Source organism: Aspergillus mulundensis (assembly GCF_003369625.1).
Source record: "Aspergillus mulundensis strain DSM 5745 chromosome Unknown scaffold_10, whole genome shotgun sequence".
Lineage (NCBI taxonomy): Eukaryota > Fungi > Ascomycota > Eurotiomycetes > Eurotiales > Aspergillaceae > Aspergillus > Aspergillus mulundensis.
Window position 1 is genome coordinate 756,054 of NW_020797898.1, and position 25,464 is coordinate 781,517.

Below are 25,464 nucleotides of genomic sequence, written 5' to 3' on the forward strand. Positions count from 1 at the left end.
GCACTCGTGCGCATGCGCATGATTCCACTGGTAGATGAGGACCCGAGATGCGATTGAGGCTTCGATGTCCCGGATCTGGATCTGACCCCGTCACCACACGAAGCCGCAAGCCAACTTGCATCCTTCAATCCTTCGCTCTACCTATACTTCGTATCCGATTTCGCAGGTTGTCCATGTCCACATCCCGAAGCGAAGTCTGGAACGAGCCAACCCCATCAGGGCGGGCATACGGTGCACCAAGCTACCGGTATCAAGTGATCACTGAAGCCGTACGGTGGTCACCCCGTCGAAGTCAAACTACCCCGAACCACCCCGGTCATCTCATCGGCTCGCCTAACCGCACCGACTGCCGAGGCTCTAGGCCGGGGCCCCAAGTCATCTGTGAAAAAAGCGGAGAATTCCCGCATCCCCAGACTTGGCGGCGGCGTTCTTGCCATTTGATTGAGTGTCGGCCGCCGCTATTTTAGCACGCACGCTAGGATGGACCCTAATTTTAGCTCTGGGCGATGACTGGCTGTTCAATGTTGGCGAGGACGGGAAGCCGAGCCGTTACCTACTTGGATCGGAATTACAAGTTGGATCGAAAGGTAAAACTGGAGAAAGGAAGAAAACTTAAGCGAGTGTTTTGAGTGGCGAATGCGATGAAAATGCTCGGAATATCCGAGGCCTGACTTGATATTATAGATCCTAGCTAAGCGAAATACATCACGAACGCAAAATAGCTTGCTCGGTATACAACGACCGAGCGAACATGAACCTGCTTTATAGTGCTAGACCCTTGCATGCTCCTCCACATGCGTCGCGCGCTCCTTCTCCATAGCCGCATGGGCCGCATCCGGGTCCTCGAGCGCATGGGGGACAAGCTGGTCGCCGAAGAGCTCATCGATCTGCTCGAGGGTGCGGCCCTTGGTCTCAGGGAAGAAAAAGAAGTAGCACACCGCCGCAATCAAGTTCAGCGCGAAGAAGAGGTAGAAGTACTTGAAGCCCACGGTGTCCAGAGCGTCGGGTGTGAATTGCGCGAAGACGAGGTTCACCGTCCAGTTCGTGAAGGTTGTCAGGGCGTTTCCGAGCGCGCGGACTTCGACGGGGAAGATTTCGGCGGGGTACACCTGATTGGGCGTTAGTATGACACTAGGTGTGGGGGTGTGGTGGCCAATACATACCCAGGAAATGATACCCACAGGGGTATAGAACAGACTGAAGACAAAGTTCATCGCGACCATAGATCGGAGCTGGTTCGCGTTGTCCTGGTTCATGTATTGCGCTTGCACGGCGTTGACGAGCAGTGCCGCGCCAAGGAACAGGGCAGAGATGTAGAGCGGCTTGATTCGGCCGACTTTGTCGACGAGGTATAGGCCGATGCTGCAGTAGACGATGGAGAGGGCACCGCTGATGCCGATGATCATGAGGGAGGTCTGGTTGTCGATGCCGAGGATGGCGTAGATACGGGGCCCGTAGCTATACCAATTAGTTTCGTTTGCAGATTGTCCCATGATCAAGTACATACTAGTTGATGACATTGATACCGGAGAGGGGACCAAATGCCTGGACACCGCAGCCGAGAATGAGTCGACGCCGCCAGGATGGCTTGGTTAGGATGGTCTTCCACGAGGTGTTCCCAACCGCGCGGTCAGCTTCAATGACATCGCGAATTTCGCGGAATTCGAGCTCGACGGTGTCTGGCGAGGCGCCCTTTCGGAGGCGGGTGAGGACGGCCTTTGCTTCCTCGTGCCTGTCCTTCTCCATCAACCATCGAGGGGACTCGTCCAAGAACCAGATCCCGGCCACAAGGATAAGACCTGGCACGTTCTGAAATGCGAGCGGGAATCGCCCTGGTGTTTGTTAGCCAAGCAGTGTCAGTCCAGAAGGTGAAACCTTACACGAAAACTCGTTGGTGGAGAAGGAGCAGCCATAGCCCAGCCACTGAGCCACCAAGAAACCCCAACTCAGCATCCACTGCAGCAAACCGGAAAGTGAAGCTCGCCACTTGGGCTCCGACAGCTCAGCTGCATACATTGGGATGGTGGCCGTGAGCATTCCAACCGCGACACCAGCAATGAAGCGTCCGATGATCAGCATCGTCATGTTCACGGCACCCGCCTGGATGGCACAACCAAGGATGGAGACCACAGCTCCGGCGAGGATCGTCATCTTCCGGCCGGCCCAGTCGGCGCCCGCCATGTTCACTATGGTGCCGAGGATGGCGCCACCTTGGAAAGACGAGACAATCCCGCCGGTAACAGTGCTGCTTGGGTCGCTGAAGTAGTCGATGAAGGTGGGTAAAGAGATGGTAGAGGTGATAATACCGCTGTCATAGCCGAAGAGGAAACCTAGACAATGTCAGGAGAGGGTCACCTCGCCGAGGATGCACTTACCTCCTACAGCCAGGAAGACAGCCGAGAACACGGTCTTGAAGGTCAGCATGGTGGCAGTATGCGCAGACTCCTGGATCGCCGAGCTGGTGTCGAGCATGAGGGCAGCCCGCGGCCTTATATAGACCAGGCCTGTCATTTCACGCGTCTAGCGCATTGGGTAAAGCGCAGGAACCTGGCACCACGTTTTGCATTGCGGGGCCACACGGGGTACGATACCCCGAGCTCAATGTCGCATAGACCTATCGTACGGTCAAATTCCATGTCTGGGGCACCCCGGCAAGACGAGTCGGGACCGGAGGACGAAAGGTGGAGATGGTTTGGGGTCAGTCCGGCTTGGGGTCGCTGCCTCTGTGCTCGGCACTTCCGAGGCCAACCGACTCAGGCAGGTGACCGAGCTCGGGGAATCAGAAACCGATGGTCAGACGGTGTGGATCCGGTTGGGGTTACTTTAAGCTGGAGTCAGAAGCCGCTGGAGCTGGCGCAACTCTTACCCCTCCTTCAATTGTCAAGCGCTGAAAACATGGAGGTCACCCGCTGTGGGATTCACGGTTTCCACGAAACCATCGGCCTCGATACCGACGAGATCCGTTTCTTCTGGGTCCTTGAATCTAGCGATTCACGAGCGCAGCAAGCCGCGTACCGCATAACGGTGTCCTCCGACAGCAATAATCTCGAGGGGCGGCCAGATGCTTGGGATTCGGGACGTGTTGAGAGCGATGCACAGCGGAACATTATATGCAAACCCGAGGCTGGATTCAAGTCAACGACCACGTACTATTGGCAGGTGACGGTCTGGGATCAAGACGGGCAGAGTTCGCGAAGTGCGGTCAATGAGTTCTACACCTCCTACCCGCGCTCGTCGAGGCTGCTCCCACCGTACAGCATGAACCAAACTTATGTCCGTATTGCACTCATCGAAGAAATTGTTCCCCGCTGACAGCCCAGATGCCGCATACAAGTCTGATATTCCGGACCTGGTTCGAAAACGAAGCCGACCGATGGAAGGCCGTCTGGATCGGAAACGGCGGAGACAAGCCCATCTACCTCCGCAAATCGATCCAGCTCCCATCCCCCAAACGCGTCGAGAAAGTGGTCATATTCGCCTCAGGCTTGGGCCACTTCAACCTGTCCGTCAATGGCAAGCCCGCGTCTCCGCACGTCCTCGACCCCGGCTGGACGAACTACCACCGAACCGTGCAGTTTGTCGGATACGACGTGACAAGCCAGTGGAACGGCAGGGAAAACGTTATTGGCGCACATGTCGGCAATGGCTTCTACGCAGGCGATCAAGGCGACCGGTTCTTCTGGCCGATGTACGAGGATAACACATACGTGCGATATGGAAATGAGCTGTGCTTCTTCGCGGAGATCCATGTGCACTACGACGACGGTTCTCATGAAACCATCATCTCCGACCCAAGCTGGAAGGTGCGCAGGAGCGCGACGACGCTGGCGAATATTTATGCTTCCGAGGACCACGACCGTCGGGAGTATCCAGTCGGGTGGGATGCGCCAGGCTATGATGATAGCACATGGGATCCTGCTAAGCCGTTGACTGGCCCGAGAGGGAAGCTTCGATATCAGAGTCAGCCTCCGGTCATTCTGCACAACACTTTCAACCCCGTCCAGCATAAGCAACTCCGGCCAGGGGTTACAATGTTCGACTTGGGCCAGAATTCCAGCATCATGCCGCGCGTCGAAGTAAGTGGTCCTGCAGGTTCAGAGATCATTATCCGCTACTCCGAGACGGTCGACGATGAAGGTGCCGTCTTCATGCCCGATCCCCTGTTCAAAGAGTTCGAATACGGCGTGTATACCAAGTTCATACTTTCGGGGACAGGCGAGAGAGAAATCTGGACGCCCGACTTCTCCTTCACCAGCGCGCGATACATCCAGATCGAGGGCGCCTCACTCGACGAAACCAACAACCTCCCAATTATCCACTCAGTATCAGCCCGACACGTTTCCTCAGCCGCCAGACAGTTAGGATACGTCAAGACCGATAAACAGGACGTAAATGACCTCATTAATGCCTGCTACTGGTCGTTCTCCTCCAACATCTTCAGCTACCACACAGACTGCCCGCAAATCGAAAAGTTCGGCTGGCTGGAGGTAACGTCGCTTCTCGCCCCAGCAACCCAGTACGTCCGAGACATGGAGGCCGTCTATTCCAAGATCCTCGACGACATCATCGACACCCAAGAGCCAACCGGTCTCGTACCGACCATGGCCCCCGAGATCCGATACATGTGCGGGCCCCTCCACGACACAATCACCTGGGGCTGCGCGATCGCTTTCCTCCCCGAACTACTCAAGCAGTACTACGGGTCAACGGAGGTATTCAGCAAGATATACCAGCCCTGCGTCCGGTACATGGAGTACATGAAGACGAAAGAGCGACACGGCGGGTTGATCGAGCACGGGCTGGGCGACTGGGGCCGCGACATCGCGTTCGGGAACCACCAAGCGAACATCGAGACGGCAGTGTACCACCGGTGTCTCCGCAACGTCGCCCTAATGGCGACCGAGCTCGGCCATCGCGACGACGAAGCGAGGTTCACCGCGTGGGCTGACCGGATCCACACCGTCTACAACACGCACCTCCTGATCAGCGACAAAGCCACCCGCCCCTACGCATTCTACACATCCCTCGACAACCCAGGAACCCACGACTGCACCATGGTGTCGCAAGCCGTCGCGCTGCAATTCGGGCTCGTCCCCACCGCGTACCGGGGCGACGTAATCCAAGCGTTCCTGGCCGCGTGCGCGGCATCCGGGAACCGCATGCAAGCGGGCGAGATCGGGCTCAAGTACGTGTGGAACACGCTCGCCGACCCGGCCGTCAACCGGCCGGACATCGTGCTGGAAATGGCGCGCCAGGAAGAGCACCCCAGCTACATGCGGTTTCTGCGGCGGGGCGAAACCACGCTCCTGGAGTTCTGGCAGGACGCGTGTCGCTCGAAGTGCCATGATATGCTGGGGACGATCTACGAGTGGGTTTACGAGGCTGTGCTGGGTGTCAGGGCTGTTGGGGATGCGTATCGGACGTGGACGCTGCGGCCGCCGGTTGGGAGTGAGTTTGGGCTTGTGCAGGGGGAGGTTGAGTGTCCGTATGGGCTGATCAAGGTGCGGTTTGAGAGCGTGGGTGGGGATGGACGGCTGGATGTAAGGGTTCCGATGAGTACTAGCTGTACGCTTGTTCTTCCTGCTTGTGCTGGGGTTGTTTCGGGGCTGCCGGGTGAACTGCGGACGACCTCGAATGGAAATGGAGTAGGTGAGGAAGTGGTCCTGCCGCCGGGGACATATCAGCTTGTTCTTTCGCTCTGATCCCGATTGATGCGTACGGTTTGTCTAGAGGCGACGAGTCGGTTCCATAGAGGTGTCATGCATTAGATTTAGATTATAGAATGGAAATCTTAAACTATAGTACCATCGAAGGGATCTATTACCGCCGTATCTACCCGAATATCCAAACAGAGAAGCCCAATGCAAGTCCAGGAGTGAACAAAAGAAAGAAAAAAAGAATGGAAGAATGAGAACAAATGGAAAAAAAAATAAATATATAACGCCCCTACCACGCAATCCCCATCGCCACCATCACGCCCACGCCCATCCCCGCCATAACCCGATACAGACCCGGCCAGCTCCTGCCCAAGCTACCCGCGGACTCTTCGGTAATATACGCCGTGGGCTCGTACCCGTCCACAACAGTGCTATTGACGCTCCCGTCCCAGCAGTACTCCTCAAAACAAGTAGTGCAGATGGCCGGCAGCGAAGTGTTGGTGCGGTGCGTGGAGCGCTGCAGGATCGCGCACGCCACGCACGAGGTCCAGGTGCTGCTGCTGCTGCTGTCGAGGGTGCCGTTGGCGCGGGTGACGACGTTGTAGCCGTTGGTGATCATGGCGTCGCGCTCCTCGTCGCTGTAGGTGAGCTTGAAGGTGGAGGTGTTTGAGGCGTGGGTGTAGGGGGCGTTGGGGAGGTAGACGACCAGCGGGGGGATGGAGGCGGAGGCGGAAGAAGTGAGGTTCTTGGGGTCGCAGCCGAAGAAGGTCGGGCGGTTATTCAGGCCGAGGTTGACGAAGGTGGTTTGGTCGGGGATGGGCGGGAACGAGGTGCCGTTGGCCATCTGCGATGCCTCGAGGCTGCGCTGGTAGGTTGCGACGAGCGAGGTGCCGTTTGGCCAGGAGGAGGCGGTGTCGGCTGAGGAGTCGATGGCGAAGATCACGTCGACGGCGCGGGGCGGTTGGATGAGCGGGTGGAGGGGGATGTTCTCGTTGTCTTCGCCGCCGTCGACGATGGAGAGGGCGTTGGTGCGCGCGTAGTCCTCGTCTGCGCCGGACTCGCGGTGGCCGTGGAACGGATTGGGCGAGTAGACGGCGATGTCCTCGTGGTTGACGCTGAGGCCCTTGAGGATTGTGCCGATCACGTCCTCGAGGACATGGGGGATGTCCTTTGAGTCGATTTGGAGGAGGAATTCGTTGAAGAGCGTTGAGGACGAGCCCATGATGAAGCCGGCGTTGTCGTAGCCTCGCACGCATTTGTCGCCGTGCACGCTGCCGTTCGCGTACTCGGTGCCCAGGTACGCCAGCGGCGCAAAGGCGTAGACGGTTGGATCCCACGATCCAAACTCCCAGGGCGTGACCTCGTAGACGGTGGCATTGGTCTCGATGATCTTCTCGCCGGGGTTTCGGCCGTCCATGACGACCATGGGCATGGGATACTGGCCGGCCTTGAAGTCGTCCATGTCCGCGATGGAAGACCAGGTGAAGCTGGCGCCGCCGTCGTCGGTAGTGCTGTTGATCAGCTGGAAGGACAAAGAGCGGCTCCAGTAATCGGTGAAGGAGGTCTTGTAGCCGGCGTCGGACTTGCTGTGCACCTGCTTGATGATCGTCTTCCAGTAGTCGTAGGTGCTCAGCAGCTGGATGTGGTGCTGGTTGGGGCCTTCTAGCAGCGACTTGGATAGGTCCCAGACCCTGTCGCTCGCTTGCAGGTTGCTGATCGTGGTAAAATTGTTGGCAAACATGGAGCCCACAAGCCAGCTGCCGCCGCTCAGCCCGGACACGTATGTCGACGACTGCAGGAGACCTCCGAGATGGCCCGTTGCGGTGGCATTCTCCGTCCGAGCGTCGAATGCCTTGAGGGCTCCGGCGCCGTTGGTCATTGCACGGTAGCCTCCACCCGATAGGGCCACGGCTATATTGGGAGTGTTGTCAATGTTGCTCGAGTGTCTGTCAATGTATGCGGAGGCGTCAAAGTCGCCGAGGTCTAGCCGATCCAGAAGTTCTTTCATCGGGGCGAGTGTGGCCCTTCGGCGCACCTTTAGCCACTCAGTCTCATGCGTAGAGAGAGTGTCTGCGTCGCGGATAGTCGGCTTGGTGGTTGGACATGCGACTTCCTTGGGGGTATAGCCATCGGGGGCATCAGGGAGAGCTCTGGCAGTGATGTCGGCCGAACCAGGAAGCAGAGAGGCAGCATTGGCCATGCCAGCTGCCGCGGCGGCGACTAATGGCAGCTTCATAACAAAGAGGGAAGAACGAAGGACTAAAGTTGGCGGGGGTTAAGGAACGGACTGAAGTTGGCGAGGGTTAAACGAAAGAAAACAACAGTCCATCGCCTTTTATCCCTCTTCTTAACCACCTCGACCTATGGATTTTTTCCATGGTGCCTGCATGTATCCAAACCAAAAGGGGGCTCCAAATGGGTCCGATGTTAGGGCTTGTGGAGCCACACCAAGCCGCAGCAGGAATTTCGCATTCGTATCCTCCCGACCCGGAGACAACCACAGCCCTACCGATTCAGCCAGGCAGCCATCAGCCACTCTCAGGTTTGCTGTTTTGGATATTGACCCAATGTGAATTTCCGAACTACGAATGATATCGGACTAGAACTGATACTTGTCCAGTTAATCCTTTGCTGTAGTATCAGTGAAGCCTTGTGGCATATACAAGCCTTGTGGCTTGCATACTTCCGCCCTCTAAGCATTTTGGGGCACTTTGGGGCACCAGATTCAAAGAGGCAACGGCCACTTAAATTCTTTGTTGTACATATATCCTCTTAATAGGGTCCCATTACTCTATATTCCACCTAGGCTTTTGCTTGACACATACAGTTTCTTCTTTTACAAAATCCAGGTATAGCCTTTTCAGCTCTCCGCATCTCGTTCGGCATCTCCGCAAGTCCACGTGGATCTGGACACACTTTTGCTCCAGTTCAAGGTATTCCCACGACCTGAGACGTGCCTGGTCAAGGAACTGCCGCTGGCTTTGTATTTCCACCTGGAGGGTATGGATTTCCCTTTCCAAGTGCGCGCATATGAAAGAGATTGTTCGTGTATCCATTATAACGTCCAAAGATGTCAGTAGACACAGCGCGGTTTTGTATTCTGAATGCTTGGAATTATTAGAAGGGTCATTGTGGCAGCAATGCAAGGACTTACCGGCTGGATAAGATGCATGATTGGTACTCTGTTTCGGCCGCAAAATAGGTGTTTCGATAGAGGAAGTTATTGATCTGAGACATGAGATTGCAGGGACTAGGAAAATCCTGATCCCAGTGCAAAGGCATGCCTAAATGCCTGTTGAGCCCCGGACGAAGCCTAGTTCTATCTGTCAGCCAAAGGTGGAGTTTGGTGGAGTTCTTATTTGTTAACGCCTCCACATGCCGTGTTAGTATAAAAAAGTAAGGCGCTTAACGCCTTACTATTTTAGTAAAGGAATTAGGCTATTAATAAGTTTTTAAAAGCTTAAAATATTTATATAAACCCCTAGGTAGCTCTAGCTTTTAATAAATAATTTACTTTTTTTTTATTTTTTTTAATAATATTTAATTAATAGCTTTATTAATTAATATAATATATAAAGGGCCTTATAATTATAAGCCTAAATATTATTTTAATAATTTAGCTTATTAAATTTTTACCTTTTTTAAATATTTTAAAGTTATTTATATTTTTAAATATATATTTTAAAGTTATACCAAGCCCTTTATAGTTAATTACCTTTTTTATTAAATTAAAATAAATATTAATTAATTTTTAACTTTTATACTTAACTTAAAAGTTATTATAACCTTTATTAATAATATTATAAGTATAAAAGTTATTTTTAAGTTTAGGAATAACTAGCTAGCTTAATATAATTAAATTTTTTACTTTATTTATATAGTAAGAGTTTAAAAGTTTTTTAATTTAAATATTTTTAAAAATTAAAAAAAAAAATCCTTTCTTACCTTAAGTTACCTTTTAAAAATATAATTAAAAAAAATTTAAAATATATAATAAATACTAGCTTAACACTAAGTATTATTATATTAAAATTTAAAAAATAAATAAAGCTATTTAAAAAATTATTACTATTTTTATTTAATAACTTATTAAGAATAAACTTACTATAAAAATTCTAGTTAAATTAAAATAATAATTTATTTTAATTAATTTTAAAACTAAACTAAAAGTATTTAGTAACTATTTTATAGCCTTAAATACTTTAATTTAATAAGGTAAAATTAATAATTAGCTTTAAAACTATAAAAATACCTATTAAAAAATTAAATACCTTAATTAACCTAAATTAAAAAATAAAATAATTAATATAACCTTTTTGCGGATAATTAGCAAGTATTTAAATTTTTATATAAAATAAAATATTAATTAATTAAACTAAAAAGGTGCTAATTTAATTTCTTATTTTTAATTTATATTTAAATATTAATAATATTTTTTTATAATTAATAACTTTTTTAAAAACTTTATTAAAGTAGTGGCCTTTACAACTTTTAGTAAAAAATTAAATATTTTTTTAAAATAATACTTATTAATAACAAGCCTTTTTATTTATATAATTATTTTTAAGTAGTAAAGTAGTATTAGTACTTTATATAATTATATAAAAAGACATGGTATAAACCTAAAAAAAATAAATAAAAAGGTTAGTAAAGCTTTTAATAAAAATAATAAATATAGTAAGAAACTTTAAAAGGTAAGGGTTAAAAATAAATAAATTTTTAAAAATAAAAAAAGTTAAAAAAAAAGCTTAAAAAGCTTTTTTAGCTACTTAAGCCATAATAAAAAAAATATTATAATTATATATTTATTATAAGTATTTAAAGTAATTTAATATTTTAAAATAYCTTTATTTTTAATACTAGTGCCTTTATTTATATTTATAATAATTTTAATTATTTTACCTTTTTTAATTAATTAAAAAAAGATAATATTTAAGTAAAAAATATAACTATTATTATTTAAAGCATGGGATTAGTACTTTTTTATTTTAAGGCTTTAAATAATAAAATAATATTTTTTACTTTTAATAAAGTGGTTTTTATACCTAGCTTTTATATTAATATCCTAGTAGCTAGGCCTTTTAAAAAAACTAAATATTTTTAAAATTTTAATACCCTAATTACCAAGAATAATAAACTAGTATTTTATCTTAAAGATTATTTATTTAGCCTTTAAATAATGAAGTTTAAAAAAAACTTAAAGCCTTAAAAAAAAGCTAATATATTAACTTAATAAAAAGTTAAAACCTTAACTTAAAAAATTTATATTAAAAAAATTTTAAAGCTTTTTACCAGCGCCTAGGCTATATTAGTAATAAGATACTTTAATATTTACTTATTATAATTAAAAAAGTTTAAATTACTAGTTTTTAACTACCTTAATAATATAATACTTATAAATATAAATAAGCCCCTTAATAAATATTTAAAAGGCCTAAAAATCCTACTACTATATTATTTAATTAAGTTTACTTTAACTTAATTTTTATAAAAAAAGTAATAAATAAAAAAAAGTAGGTAACTTATTTTTATAATAAAAATATTAAGTTTTATTAGGCCTATATTTACTAAAAAAAAATAGGTATAAAAATATTATTAAGTAATATATTAAGCTTATTTAAACTTAATTTAATATTACTTTTAAGGTTTTTTTTAATAATTATAAGCCTATACTTAATAATAATATTTTTAACTTTACTATATTTTAAGGTATACTTTAGAACTAGTTTACTTTTTATACTTTTTTTTTTAAAATAATATAGTTAAGCGCTTTAGTAGTATATTAATTAAAAAAAATAAAAATAATAACTTTTTATAAATTTTTTTTTTAATATATAGCCCTGGGTTATAAAGGTAGTAGCTTATATTAATAATTAAATTTTTATTAAGTTATTAAATTAGAAAATACTATAAAAAGCTTTTATTAATAAAAACCCCTATATTTTTAATATTAAAATACTAGGCTGTTTTACCTGGGTAAGATAATTTTAAATAAAAAGTTTTTATAAAATAAAACTAAAGGCTTTATTAAAATACTTACTAGGCTATATTACCTTAAATATTTAATAAATTTAGTTTTTTAAAAAATAGCTTGTACGTGCCTGTAAAAATATTATTTTTAATAAGTTTAAATTATATAATTTAATTTTTTTTTTATTATTAATATTAAAATTAAGTTACTAGAGCCTCTAGCCTAAGTTCTTAATATTTTTTTTTAAAACCATAAAATTAAAGAGATTAATCTTAACCTTAATTTTAGTAAATTTTTTAAATAAAAAAAATAAAGGTATTTTAAATATAAATAGGCCTCGGGTAGTAGAAATCTTAAAAAAAAAGATATTAATAATAATAATAAATATAAAGTAAGAAATAAGGCTTAAAATATTATTAGTAAAATTAAAAATATTACTAGTAAAAAAAAGGCCTTTAATTAGCTAAATAGGTTTTTATACTTGCTAACTTTTAAGGTAACTTTTAAATTTTATTACTATAAAAAGCTTATATAAAACTTAGCTTTATAAATAGCTTTAAAAGCCTATTTAAAAAGTTTTTAGTAATAAATTTTACGCCCCCAAGCACCTTAATATTTTTTTACTAATTTAGCTAGTAAATAATTACTTTAAAAAATAAATAAGCACGCCTAGCTTCTTTTTTTTTTACTTAGTTTTTAAGTTTAACGTGCTTAGGGGGTAAAACTCTAGTAATTTTAATTTTTTTTTTAGGATAATTAAGCACAGGCTTAAATAATATAATATTAATAATTATAAGTATAATTTAGATTTAAGCGCTTCCTTAAATAATTTAAATAATTTTAATTATATTTAATTTACCTTTTTTACTTTTTACTAAAACCCTGTAAAAAAATGCCTTTATTAAAATAATTTACCTTTTTTTTTAAGCACTAAAGTAATCTTAAAAATTATTTACTTTATAATAAGTTTTTAAAGGCTATAAATTTTAAACTAGGAGCTTTTTATAAAATAAAAGCATAAAAAATAATAAATAAATAAAAAATAAAAATAAATAAGCTAATTTTTTTATTATAGGTTTTTACTTATAAATTTAATATTAATAGCTACTTTATTAAGGCTAAAGCCTAAATTTATATATATAAAAATTTAAAATTAAAATTTTTTAAAAAAAATTAAATAGTAATTACCTTAGCAAGGGCTTTTAAAGCTTTTATAATATTTATAGTTACTTTTAACCTTAATTTTAATTAAAAAAATATTATTAACGCGTTTTTTAATACTACCCTTAAAAAATAATATATTTTTACTTTTTAAATAACTATAAGTAGTAGGGTAAGTTATTAAAAACCCTTAAGGCTATTTATAAACTTTAAAAGTTTTTATACTTTTAATAGCTTAATTTAGCTATAATATTATAAAAATTTAAATTTATTATAATTTTTTAAAAAAAGTGCCTTTATATTAGTAAGTTTATAATTTTTTTTATTTATATAAATAATATTATTATTATAAACTTTTTTATTAAAAAAGGCCAAGCTGCTATAGCTACTTTTAAAAAAAAATTAAATATAAAAGTATAAGCTTTAGTATCTTAGTAAAATAAAATAATTTTTAAAAGTTTAAATTATTTAGGATAGGGAAAAGCGCAAGGTTTAGTTATATTAAAACTTTTATATTAAAGTAATTATAAATTAATTTTACTTAAATATAATAATTTAACTTTTAAAAACACCTTTTTTTTTAGCAAGCTTTATTTAAACTTTAGTACTACTATATTTTAATAAATTAAAAAAATAAGGTTTAAAATTAGCTTAGTTAATTATATAAGCACGCTTACTTATTTAAATATTTTTTATATTATTAATTAATTATTAAAATACCTAATTAATTTGATAAATTATTATTAATATATAGTAAATTAACTTATTTTTTATTTTTATAACACACGCTTTATAGCCCTTAAATACTTTAATTTAAATAATTTTAAAAATAAACTTATTTTAAAGGTATATAATTTTTACAAGGCCTACTTTAATATAGCTTTTATTAATTAATTTAATTACTTTTTTAATACAGGCTATATTTATAAACTATATAATAATTTAATTAAATAAAAAGTTATAAAATAACACTTAATTATAACTTTAATAATTAAAATAAAATTATTTATTTTATTTAAAATTTTTAAAGTAACTTACTAATAGCACTAGGTTTTTAATTTAATATAATTTAATTTTTAATATTATTTTTTAATTTAATATAATAATAAATAAATTATTAATATTTTTACTAGCCTTAATATTTAGTATTAATTAAAATTTTAGCATGTTAATATTTATAACTTATAATTTTAATAAAAAGTTTAATATAAAAACCTTAAAATTAAATAAACTTTTATTAATTAAATAATTATAAATAGCCTTATTAAGCTACTTACTAAATAATAATATTATAAATTTATTAAAATACTTAGTTTAGTAAACATTTTTAGCCTTATTTTTAGTATTTAATAGGTATTAAGGGGGTGTATTAGCTAAAAGTAAAATTTAATAAAATTTTTATTTATTAACGCCTTTACATGCCATGTTAATATAAAAAAGTAAGGTACTTAATACCTTATTATTTTATAAAAAAATTAGGCTTTTAATAAGTTTTTAAAAACTTAAAATATTTATATAAACCCCTAGGTAGCTCTAGCTTTTACTAAATAACTTACTTTTTTTTTATTTTTTTTAATAATATTTAATTAATAGCTTTACTAGTTAGTACGGTATACAAAGGGCCTCATACTATCCAAGTGGGGCAGGCTTTTTACTATGCAGCCTTGAAGAAATATTTATGGGGCTGAGGGGCTCCGAGTACGAACATCCTTCTTGGGAATCAGGTAGCCACTACTCCTTTCCGAATTGGCGTCATCGACAATATGAATGGTACGTACTGTCGAGGTATAAAAAGCCTACTGGGACCAGAGAATTCTGCAACACTCAGTTCACTTTCACCCTTCTTCTAGTCAGCATGACGAACTTTTCCATCTGCTCGCCTGCGGCCATTCAGACCCCGGCCGTGTACGGGGCGGAAATCCTCTCGCTTTCGGCGGCTTGGGTCACCAATTACACCGACTACATCCCCTACAGCTTCAACTACAACGGAGGAAATGTCGACCTGGAAAATGCCAAGTTCTGCAACATCACCGTGAAGTACACCCATCCCGGCTACGAGGATAACATCACCGTCGAGACCTGGCTTCCCGAGCCGGCGAACTGGAACGGCCGCCTGCAGGCGACAGGAGGTGGCGGATGGGCTGCTGGCCGGTTTGTGCTCTCGGAATTCTTCATGGGAGGCGCACTGGGGGAAGGCTTTGCCACGACCACGACCGATGCTGGACTGGGCAAGGATACTACGGGACCCCGTGAATGGGCGCTCACCAGTCCGGGCAACGTTGATTGGGTTGCGGTGGAAAACTTTGGATCCCGTGCCTACAACGACCAAGCCATCATCGGAAAGAGCCTGGTGAACAGCTTCTACGGTCGGGCTCCCGAGTACTCCTACTGGAGCGGTTGCTCGCAGGGAGGCCGGCAGGGGATGATGATTGCCGAGCGCTATCCCACAGCATACGACGGCATCGCTGCCTCAGCCCCCGCCCAATCGTTCACCAAGTTCACTTCCTCGCTCTACTACCCTCTCTTCATGCGCTTCTGGCATAACGTGAACCCACTGGTCTGCGAACTGGACTTCCTGACAAGCGAAGCCATCGCCCACTGTGATCCCTTGGATGGCGCGGTGGATGGGCTCATCTCCAACATGACGGCCTGCAACTACGACCCTTATACCGCCGTGAACAAGACCTTCACTTGCGACTCCTTGAACCGCACGATCCCGCTCAGCCAGGGCGCCGCGCTCATCGCCGATGCCGCCTGGTCAGGCGCGCACACCACCGACGGCCGCCAGCTCTGGTATGGATACAACCCAGGTTCCGACATCGGTAGCACCTTCGGTGTCGAACCGGGATACAACAGCTCATCGACGAGCACCATGAAAGACGAGTGGTTCAATCTCTTCGTCGCGAAAAACATCAGCTTCAACACCGCCGGCCTGAGCCACGAGGAGTACCAGGAATTTTTCAACCTCGTCACTTCCGAATACGGCAGCTCCTGGAACGCAGACGACGCGAACCTGCATGCTTTCAAGAATGCCGGAGGCAAGCTCCTCACCTACCACGGCATGGTCCGTCTCTCCCCCTTCCTCTTCTCCGCATCCCTCCCATACCATACCGTGCAACCGGAACTGACGCAGTGTTTGCCCCAGGCCGACCCCAGCATCCCCACCAAGGGCACCGAGTACCTCTACAACAAGGCGCGGGCGCTCTTCCCAGACATCCACGACTTCTGGCGCTTCTTCGAGTCGCCGGGTCTGGGCCACTGCGCCGGCGGCCTCGGCGGCCAGCCGACCACCGTCCTCAAAGCTCTGCAGCGCTGGGTCGAGAACGGCACCGCCCCGGACACCTTGAGCGTGGAATACCCGTCCCTCGGGAATGGTCTCCACCGCAACCTGTGCCCGTATCCTTCCCAGATGGAATATGTTGGCGGTAATGTCGCTTTGGCTGAGAGCTTCCGTTGCACCTAGGCAGTGCGGAAGATGATATGAGCTCGAGGCTTAGCTGGCTTTTTTTTTTAATTCTTGCATTCCTTCACCTGCGTAGATAGTTTTGCTTTGTGTACGTACTGAGTTAGCTGGATCGATGTATCATATAGATGTTTGGCAGTATCACGCTCTTTAAAACACTTCGTCAGGATAGAGAGAAAGCTAAGGGAAGAGAAAAGATGAAAGAATGGGTTGTCTAAATAAGTAAACCCTTGGAAGGTGGATTGTGGGTCTAAATCCTGGTACATAGCGGCCTTCCTCAGACGCCAGTCTTTAGCGAGGATCGTCGGTTTCGCTATCAGAAGATGGAGTGAACGGAAACATGACGGATGATATGTCGCCAATGAGGCATTGAAAACTAACTCCGATATCAAAGATATAATATCCTGATGGAAACTGCCAGGCAATCCTGCGTTAGACTACCTACACTTGGCATTTTGCGCTAGGCCCAATTGGGTGGGGTGACTGTTTGCCCACTTCTGACACCGACAGTGTTCCATTCCTTCAGCTCGCTTGCTCAGATGCTTGGTTTTGCTTTCCACCGAGAGGTTGATGCTTATACCCATTACGGAGTGGTGCTCAGGAGCTGTATGATATATATCCAGATCTGGAATTGACCGCGGCCCTGACGCGCAGGGGACTTGACGTCGAGCGCCGCTACGACAGGTAGGATCTGCTCTGAAGCTCACCGCAAATCCCCCTTGACGGAAACTGGAGCTTGACTGATGGTGGAATCAAGACCAGGTTTCACGATAAGCGATGACCGATTAATAGCAGGAGAACCCATCATACCTTACGAAACCCCGTTCAACGCGTGGCGGAATGTCCGAATGATCAGCAGAGATCCAGCGGGACCTTACAGATCGTGGGGACTTGACAGATAACACTAGGCCTAGCTGTGCGGAGACCGCGGACTACCTGGACAAATTGCCATGGCATGTTCACTGTTCAGCAACCGAACAAATCTAGCATGCCCCGCTTTCCCTTTTGTTCCGGGGTAGCCGCGAACTTGGAAATATGCTTGAAGTGACGGCGCGAGAACGAGACCTTTTTAGCAGAGGTAGGGGTGGTTGCGCGAGATCCACCATGCTGACTAGCATTCAATGAGTCGATCAGACGACAGCTCCTCGTGGTATCCGGCTGTGTCCTCCATGATGCGAATGCCATCCAGACAGCCGGACATCCAGACATGGTGACGGCAGACCTCACGCGCACTTGATCGGCTGTGACACAGGATGAGGGTGATTTCGTCAGACGTCAAACTACCTTGCACCCCGAGTGGCATTGTCCTACTGTTGCCAGACTGCAAGTACTGAGATCACGGATGCTGTGCGCGGACCAGGCGGAGGTGCGGAATGACTTTGCGCACGTATTACAGCGTTATAGTTTATGGAGCTTTGGTGACACTGGATTCCGAACGCGAAAACTGGGAGGGCGCTTCGGCAGCCCTGACGCAGTGCATATTCAAAAGGTGGGGAAAACATCCATTCTGCGGGCAAAACGTGTCTCAGCAGGGGATAGGAGACAAACGACATAAGGAAGATGCAGTGACTTTTTTTCAGGAGCAGTAACCTACGTCTTGCGCCCAGACAAAGTGATTGCTTTGGTGCTACCAGGCGGGAAGTTGAGTAGATCTCCCGCTCGACAATGTGCTGACAAGAATAATAAATTCCAGTCTAGCTCTCGATACTGCTGGACCGTCGTCAGCTCATAATCACTGTACAACAAGGACACCTTGAAGAGCGCAACCGGGGCTTGATGGAGGTCCAAAGACTTTCAACGAACGCCCGCGTGGTTTGCTGTCAACTGTGGAACATTGCACCCGATACTCGTCACACAAGCCTAGCACGCGTGCAACCAAAATGGCGTATTGCAGGGATAAGCTAGTTTGTTGTTACAGTATGGCAGCCCATAGCAAGCCTAGAGCTGATGGCCTAGAGCCATCTATGATGGCATGACGACGCTCTGCGTCAGGAACTAGACGTCAAGAAGGGTATATTAGAAGGCGCGGGAATCCTGCTTGTTCTGAAACGCAAGGCACTCAACATTTGCTCATACGGTCGTTACTTCTCAGATCAAAATGATCTCCGCACTTGCCTGCTACCTGGTCTGCACCCTGCTGCTTGTCCTCCAAAGCAGTGCCGGTCGTTTGCACTCAAGGCAATCACCCACCGAGTGCCCCACGAAGAGGACATATATTGCGGTTTCTGGAGACACCTGTGCAAAGATCGCTACAGCCCATAGCGTGCCTCGTGGCTCGTTAATCGCCATTAATAAAGTTCGCCCGGACTGTGCCGACCTCAGGGGTGAGTCTAGATTTCCTTCACAGTGGACCATATTCGCTAATCCAGACGCAGTCGGCCAGGTGCTATGTTTACCGGAACCATGCGCACTCTACCCCGTCGAGATTGGGATGACTTGTCAAGACATCGTGGAGCAGAACCTCCTCACCTACGAACAGCTCCTCGAATGGAACTCGTACCTCGATTCGGGATGCACAAACCTTTTGGCCGGAGATGAGGTCTGCGTATCCCCACCAGCACCCCTACCGTCTCCAACAACCTCGCCTGCCCCGTCGACGCTGCAGAAGAGAGTCTACGCTACTTCGATCGTAGATCCACCAGGTCCCGTCCCCCGCGGCACGACGAAGAACTGCGGACAATACTACGAGGTCAAATCGGGCGACTACTGCGACTCCATCGCGGACCGATACAGCATCGACTATCAGCTTTTCAGGGACATCAACCCGGCTATCGACGCGCAATGCACAAACCTTATTCCAGGACTCTACTACTGCGTCTCGCCCACCGAGAATTGGAACCAGACAGCTACTTCCACCACGGCGACTTCAGCGTATGCCACTGCACCGGCTCCCACAACTAGCGGAACGACTGCCAACTGCTACGAGGTAGGTTTCAATTTCAGCGTGCTGAACATACACTAATCGTTCTAGTGGTACGTTGTTCAATCCGGAGATACCTGCAACCGCATTGCTATGAGCTACAGCATTACCATCGACGATATCAGGCGTTGGAACCCGAGCGTTAGAGCAGACTGCTCTAACTTGAGATCCGGCCGCGCCTACTGTGTCCACGGTGACCCTGCCAGTCCCACAACGCCCATGTCTACTCCAGCACAGGCTACTGCGACCCCAGCTATGTGAGAGGATGAGAGTGACAGTACGGGTGAAATGACGATATTGGTCATCCTAATCCGTACTCTCCCACATACATTTCGCGGTATGTTTGGTTATGTTGCGAGTAATTCTGGTGTATCTCTTCTTTGATCACGATTAGTCTTTCAACAACGGAGAAAAGCTACACTAATTGAGTTCCATTTTGCCGAGCATGTCGCAGTCTCTAAGATTAAAGCCGAACATATGTATTGGCTTCCGTCAGTGGCTCACCAAGTCACCAAGTGATTTGAAGGTTGTGCCCGAATGCTCTAGTTTCCTAATCTGCTGTTTGGGATAATATGAAGGGATATCGTAATTGGATCCTCCTTTCCAATGGGTACTACTGTTCAATCCTTTGAACACAGCTATTGTAGACGTTGCATAGCTCTTATCCTGCAATTCGAAGCTTCTCTGAAGCCCAAAAATGGTTGCTACTGTACCTACGAAGCCGCGAAACTTGTCTTGGCGCTTGTCTCTCAGTTGAAGTGTTACTCCCACCATTTCCCACTCTCTCCACCACGACAAAACTTTGGCCACGATCCAACACCTCAAGCTCTTCCGCTCTTCTTTCCTTCCTCGTCTACTTGGTGCGTCGTTGGCTTCTTGGGCTGCCGGCAATAGAGCCTACATCTCTCGCCATTGCCTTGTCGCCACGCACATTGTATTTTGGTATGTCTCCCACGTCCGTCACTGGTACTGGTGTCAAAAGTCAGCCAACTCCCCTCCTCTCTGTTACTGACTTGCTGAGTCTAGCCCAGAGACAAATCCATTATGGACCTATGCTCCCTCCCGAATGATATACTGATTTTGATCGCCGAGTCGCTGGAGGAACGCAATGACCGTCTCAGCCTCGCCCGTTGCTGCCACCATTTCCACGATGTGTTGATGCCCGTTGCGTTTACCAACATCGATGTTCAGTCAAACTGCCCGTTCGTGCTTAGCTGCCTTGTCCATCTCATCCTACGCAATCCACGGTATGGTGAAAGTGTCCGGTCGCTTAATCTGGCATTTTGGCTGTGCGATCACCCCTTGAAATGCAGATTTAAAAGGAAGCTGATGCTCGGGGCTATTCGGCGTCTGACACAGAATGAGGAGGACATCGAAGCTTGGGAGAACTGCCTGCGCGACAAGCCCGAGACTGGGGGTTGGGGACAAGCCGACGGATGGAGGGCAATGTTGTTGACCCTAGTCCCAAACTTGGAAGTTCTCAGCATACATGGGGAGTTGGTTTCGGCACTTCGTGGGAAGATAGTGACAAGGGCGTCCCGTGGAGAAAAACCATTCAATACCGTGCCGGTTTTGGGTCACTTGAGAGAGGTCAACCTTAGGGGATGGCTAGAGCATGCGCCCGCATCCTTGGAGGATGATATAATACCCTTTCTCACTTTTCCGACCATGCGTGAGCTCTCATTGACGGAACTATACGACGACGGCAAATGCGAAGACAACGAGCTTCCAACTGAATCTGGGATCTCTAAGCTGGCGTTTTGGGAAAGTAATTCGCAGACTGGTTTTCGCAGCATTGTTCGGGCTTGCAAGGAACTGAAGAACTTTGCCTACGTGCACAGAATGGATTCTGAGGGCCAGAATCCGCTCAACCCTACTGGAATTTACGAGACTTTACTTCACCACGTCAATAGTCTCGAGCATATCGTGGTCTCTTATGATATCAAACAGGAGGCTTCTGATCCTAAAGAAGATGCGTTCCTTGGCTCCCTCAATCGGTTTACCCGCCTCAAGCAACTGCGTATACGCGCCACCAATTTGCTTCCATGGGACTCAGTGAACAAGTGCTTTGAAGATTGCCTAATGGGGGTGCTACCCCCTTCTCTCGAGTTGCTCGACATAGATGACTGTCACAGAACCCCGAATCCCGTGGCCCTTGTTGAACAATTCGAAGATTTCTATCGCAATTCCGACGCAGGATCTTACGACATTAAGTGTTTGACGATCTGCGGTGCCTTTCTCGAATGGCATTCGGGCACCCCTGATGGTAGGCGAGGTGGTGGACCGCCGAAGGAGTTCTGGATGCGTCTTGGTGCCCGTCTTACCACGGCAGTTGGGAGCGGGTGTTTCTTAATCGTAGACGCCAATGCCTTGAAAGAATATGGGAATGGTTTGGTACCCAAATGGTGCTATCGGCCAAATGCCTTCCGCGGCACTTAGCCGTGTGGCTTGCTCGCTAGGTGGCCGCATGCAGCGTCGAAAAAATACTATGGATTTCATGGGCGGATGAGATCGAGTACATTCTGGGTTTCCGCGAGAGCAGTCTGTACACTACCTTCTGGTTCCTGCTATTAGCTGCGTATTGCATAGTCAATGAATATTTTCTGGGCAACACTGCTCTATGATAAGGAGACAGGCTTCCTAATTGATAAGCTGTAACATTCTAGGGATAATTTCCGAACGACAATGCCCTGCCCTGCTTATGAGGTCGGTTATGAGGAGGCCGCAGGCGACGAGTTCTTGGCGCTTCATCCTTATCAGTGTTACTTCATCTCTCTTCCATCACCACCTTTTCACCGTCATCATCCCAATCCTTTTTATCCCTTTAACCGGGTTCACCGCCATTGCCTCCATTCACCGAGGTCAGGAAGCGTATTACACCAGTTTCTGACCTCCCCTAGCGGCAGCATCGCCCTTACCCCTAGCAGTAACGCCTTCTGCCTCTCTCATTGTCCAAACGATCTGAACTACGCCAGCCTGGTACGGATTCCTCATTTACAAGATTTTTTGACACCATTTCTCTTCACAAAAAGTGTTCTCATTATTTTCACTAACACAATCGTCAGTCTAGGACAAGCCATGGCCGAGTTCACCTCCTTGCCCAACGAGATCCTCATCCTGATTGCCGAGTCCATCTGCAACCGCGATGACCGCCTTAACCTAGCCCGTTGCTCAAAGCAGCTCTATGAGACGTTAATGCCAGTAGCATTTTCCTGCATCTCAGTTCCTCCAAGCCATTCTCTATGGAGGATCAGCGTCCTGGTCCACCTCCTCTTACGAAAGCCCCAATATGCCGAAGCAGTTCGCATACTGGATATGGGAGAGTGTGGTGACAACCCGTTTCGCAACTTCAGGTACAAAAGGAGGCTCATACTGGAGGCTCTGAAACGCGTGACCTTGACTGAAGAAGCTCTGTCGGATTGGGAGAACCGTCTGCGCGGGAACGGCAAATACGGGCCTGGTGCACAGCATGATGGCTGGTGCGCGCTGCTGTTGACGACTCTGTCCAGCGTGGAAGTTCTCAATATAGGTCGGGGTGACGACACAAACCACCACCAACAAATGGTTCTGGATGGCGTCCTCCATAAGAAAAAGCCGTTCGACAGACTGCCGATCCTCCGACGACTGAGAGAATTTGCAATGATGGACTCGGACAACCCGGGTGAGCACCTGCACTTTGGAGCTGGCATCCCGCTAGATCTCGTTTTGGCGTTCTTCGAAATCCCGACAATGCGCAAGCTTTCGTGCTACGATGTCTTCAACCAGGGTCCGGAAATCAGAGTTTCGGGCTACTCCAATATCACACATTTCACAATTAGGTCTAGCTTTTGCCAGAGCGGATTCTCGGGCCTTATACGCGCATGCAAAGCTCTCAAATCTTTTGTGTACGAGCACGTTCCATCGGCCGAACCGCTCAACCTTCCAACACTCTATCGCTCGCTCTGTATCCACAAGGAAACATTGGAAAAACTTGCAATTTACCACGAGATATGCAGTTGGGACCCACAGCCGGAAGACAACGTTTTCCTAGGATCGTTTGAGAAGTTTACGAGCCTGAAGAGCTTACGTCTCCGGGCAAACAACTTACTCAGTTGGACCGAATTCAACGAGCCCGTACTCAACGAGACCGAACTCGACGAGAGTGAATCCGACTCACGCCTCAATAACCATTTATGGGGAACAATTCCGGACGGTCTAGAGGACTTAACCATTGACGAGTTTACCTGGTGTCCGTGCGTCCTGTCTCTGGTGGAGGTCATCGAGGACATCTATCGCAACGCGTGCCCGGACGACAAACTCTTGGATAGTCTAAGGATCAATGGACGATTTGCAAAGGGCGAGAAGCCAGTTACGGCAGCTCAGGGGCCTGACTTTCTACTACCTGGAGCAGAGAGTATTGGTAGTTTGCTACGTAGCTCTTGCGGCGGGCGTACATCGTTTGCAATGTATGATTCCTTCCTTGAAAAGACGTACGGCGATGGACTCATACCAGAGGCGTGTTACCGACGCCTCGCTGAATCCTTGATGGATGTAACGGACTTACATCCTTCGCAATGTATGGCTCCTAACTCGAAATTCAGCATGGTTACCTGAAAACCTCTTCGCTTGCGTGCAACTGTAGCAGATACTTCAAGACTGCCCTTGTTCACCAGGTCTGTCGGTACGCCTTGTCTGTCTCTTGTTACACCTTTCCAAACAACCCTTGTCTCGCTCATGCTTTTAAGCGTCTTCAAGTTTGATTTTCTTTGTTTTTACATCTACATCACGGCCGAGCCGCTCGATTTGTCCTTAATTTACATAATGTGGAACCTCGGCAGGGAATATTAAGAAATGTTCCTTCGGCGCCATAGCATTCAACGGAAATATGAACAAATATTTCTGAGTTCCTAGCATCAAGTGTTCCTGTACATATCCCAAACGTCCCGGCTACTGCCAATGTGGTGTGGGCACTATGGCCCCTGAGAAACAACGAAGCATAGGCGAGAACTTTTAAGGAAGCGCCCAGGCATCTCTACTACCCATTCTTCAAGTGCAGGCACAGTACCCAAGGTTCTACTGACGAGTCGAAGCAGCCGCGAAGGACAATGACGCGATTGCTGTTTCCGTTTATGTCGGCCAGGGACGTGAGAACTCCAATTCCGAGCCCTTGACAATCGAACACTTTCTCTATACGTGGGTAGCCCACAGAATATTTGATATATCATTATTGAGCATGGAGAAGCCAGCAGCAGTTATAGCAGCACATGTCGCGTTGATCCTGGACCGGGTGAACGTCCCAAGCATCCTCTGGGGCTGGACAGCACTCGCGCTCCTGCAAAGGGATATGAAATTCCCAGTACGTCCTGCAACCCATCCGAAACCCATTCCTAACTTTGGTCTCAGGACATAGAATTCGTGATCCCGGACGACGCCACCGCCTGGGCAGTCGCGGCCCTCGTCGCAGAAAGATATCCCCACTGCAGAAACCCAACCTGCATGGAATTCGACGAAGCACGCATGCCAAACGCAGACCACATCACCGTCGACGAGCGGCGTCGCTACCACGTGGTCGGATCGGCACATTTTCACGCCCCCTGGCGCGACGAAACGTACACCGTCACCCTACTCCGGAAATCGGAAACGCTCTTCTGGCTGCCGGATATACCGCGCGGCGCACCGCACCAGAACATGGACGTCATGCTTTCGACGGACAGCACGGTTCCTAATGCCGGGGGTTTAGTACCAAACGGCCCGACGGGGCCATGGTCACGTCGATACCCGATGAGAGTCTTGAACCCCGTGAGTTTCACGGAGTCGTATATCTGGCTCGAATGCCGCGACTATGAGCGCGACGACCGGTTCATGGAGCTTTGGGCGAATATGCTTCACGAATTGTATGACGATGCGATTTTCAAGAAGTGCCTGCGGCCCCGGTTCATGCCGGTTTGGGAGGGATATGTTGCGAATCGGACCCTTGAGCCCGGACGGCCGCATCCGTATCTCCCGCTGCTGGACTTGAGGGATGAGATGATTGAGAATGGCGAGTTGCCTGCGAATTTACCGGTTGCTGATAGGAGTATGTGGTATTTTAATTAAGAGGGAGATTGGTGGTTTTTAGGGGAGAACGGTTCCCGTTGGCTTATTGAGAGACGGTATTATCTTTGCGTCCGGCTGGGTCCCTTGCCATCCACTGCATTGTTACTAGTTTTAGAGCATTTCCACAGCTAGAATGTTGATCAGGGAGTAGATTTGCTAGAACCCCAGTTGTATAATCAAGTTCTGTTTATTGATTTCAGTATGTATCACCAAAACA

The 25,464-nt window shown here is 45.9% G+C and overlaps 7 protein-coding genes across 7 annotated transcripts; 5 read left to right on the top strand and 2 right to left on the bottom strand.

Annotated features, from left to right (window-relative positions):
* Positions 1 to 770: 770 nt before the first annotated feature.
* On the bottom strand, positions 771 to 2,424 carry DSM5745_08635 (sugar porter family MFS transporter; the record flags this gene model as incomplete). Its single annotated transcript, XM_026750651.1, has 5 exons — positions 771 to 1,109; positions 1,164 to 1,458; positions 1,508 to 1,832; positions 1,881 to 2,330; positions 2,376 to 2,424. The coding sequence occupies 5 exons, from the start codon at positions 2,422 to 2,424 to the stop codon at positions 771 to 773; spliced, it is 1,458 nt and encodes a 485-aa protein (XP_026600664.1).
* A 471-nt stretch (positions 2,425 to 2,895) lies between these two features.
* Positions 2,896 to 5,702, top strand: DSM5745_08636 (Alpha-rhamnosidase; the record flags this gene model as incomplete). The annotated part of the gene is made up of 2 exons (XM_026750652.1): positions 2,896 to 3,273; positions 3,321 to 5,702. The coding sequence occupies 2 exons, from the start codon at positions 2,896 to 2,898 to the stop codon at positions 5,700 to 5,702; spliced, it is 2,760 nt and encodes a 919-aa protein (XP_026600665.1).
* A 244-nt stretch (positions 5,703 to 5,946) lies between these two features.
* On the bottom strand, positions 5,947 to 7,893 carry DSM5745_08637 (Lysophospholipase; the record flags this gene model as incomplete). Its single annotated transcript, XM_026750653.1, has 1 exon — positions 5,947 to 7,893. The coding sequence occupies one exon, from the start codon at positions 7,891 to 7,893 to the stop codon at positions 5,947 to 5,949; it is 1,947 nt and encodes a 648-aa protein (XP_026600666.1).
* A 6,751-nt stretch (positions 7,894 to 14,644) lies between these two features.
* On the top strand, positions 14,645 to 16,252 carry DSM5745_08638 (putative feruloyl esterase; the record flags this gene model as incomplete). The annotated part of the gene is made up of 1 exon (XM_026750654.1): positions 14,645 to 16,252. One exon carries the CDS (start codon positions 14,645 to 14,647, stop codon positions 16,250 to 16,252), a length of 1,608 nt encoding a protein of 535 aa, XP_026600667.1.
* A 2,098-nt stretch (positions 16,253 to 18,350) lies between these two features.
* On the top strand, positions 18,351 to 19,433 carry DSM5745_08639 (uncharacterized protein; the record flags this gene model as incomplete). Its single annotated transcript, XM_026750655.1, has 3 exons — positions 18,351 to 18,576; positions 18,628 to 19,178; positions 19,224 to 19,433. 3 exons carry the CDS (start codon positions 18,351 to 18,353, stop codon positions 19,431 to 19,433), a joined length of 987 nt encoding a protein of 328 aa, XP_026600668.1.
* A 783-nt stretch (positions 19,434 to 20,216) lies between these two features.
* On the top strand, positions 20,217 to 21,611 carry DSM5745_08640 (uncharacterized protein; the record flags this gene model as incomplete). The annotated part of the gene is made up of 1 exon (XM_026750656.1): positions 20,217 to 21,611. One exon carries the CDS (start codon positions 20,217 to 20,219, stop codon positions 21,609 to 21,611), a length of 1,395 nt encoding a protein of 464 aa, XP_026600669.1.
* Positions 21,612 to 22,250: 639 nt separating this feature from the next.
* DSM5745_08641 (uncharacterized protein) lies at positions 22,251 to 25,247 on the top strand (the record flags this gene model as incomplete). The annotated part of the gene is made up of 3 exons (XM_026750657.1): positions 22,251 to 23,727; positions 24,245 to 24,507; positions 24,555 to 25,247. The coding sequence occupies 3 exons, from the start codon at positions 22,251 to 22,253 to the stop codon at positions 25,245 to 25,247; spliced, it is 2,433 nt and encodes an 810-aa protein (XP_026600670.1).
* Between the last annotated feature and the right edge of the window lie 217 nt (positions 25,248 to 25,464).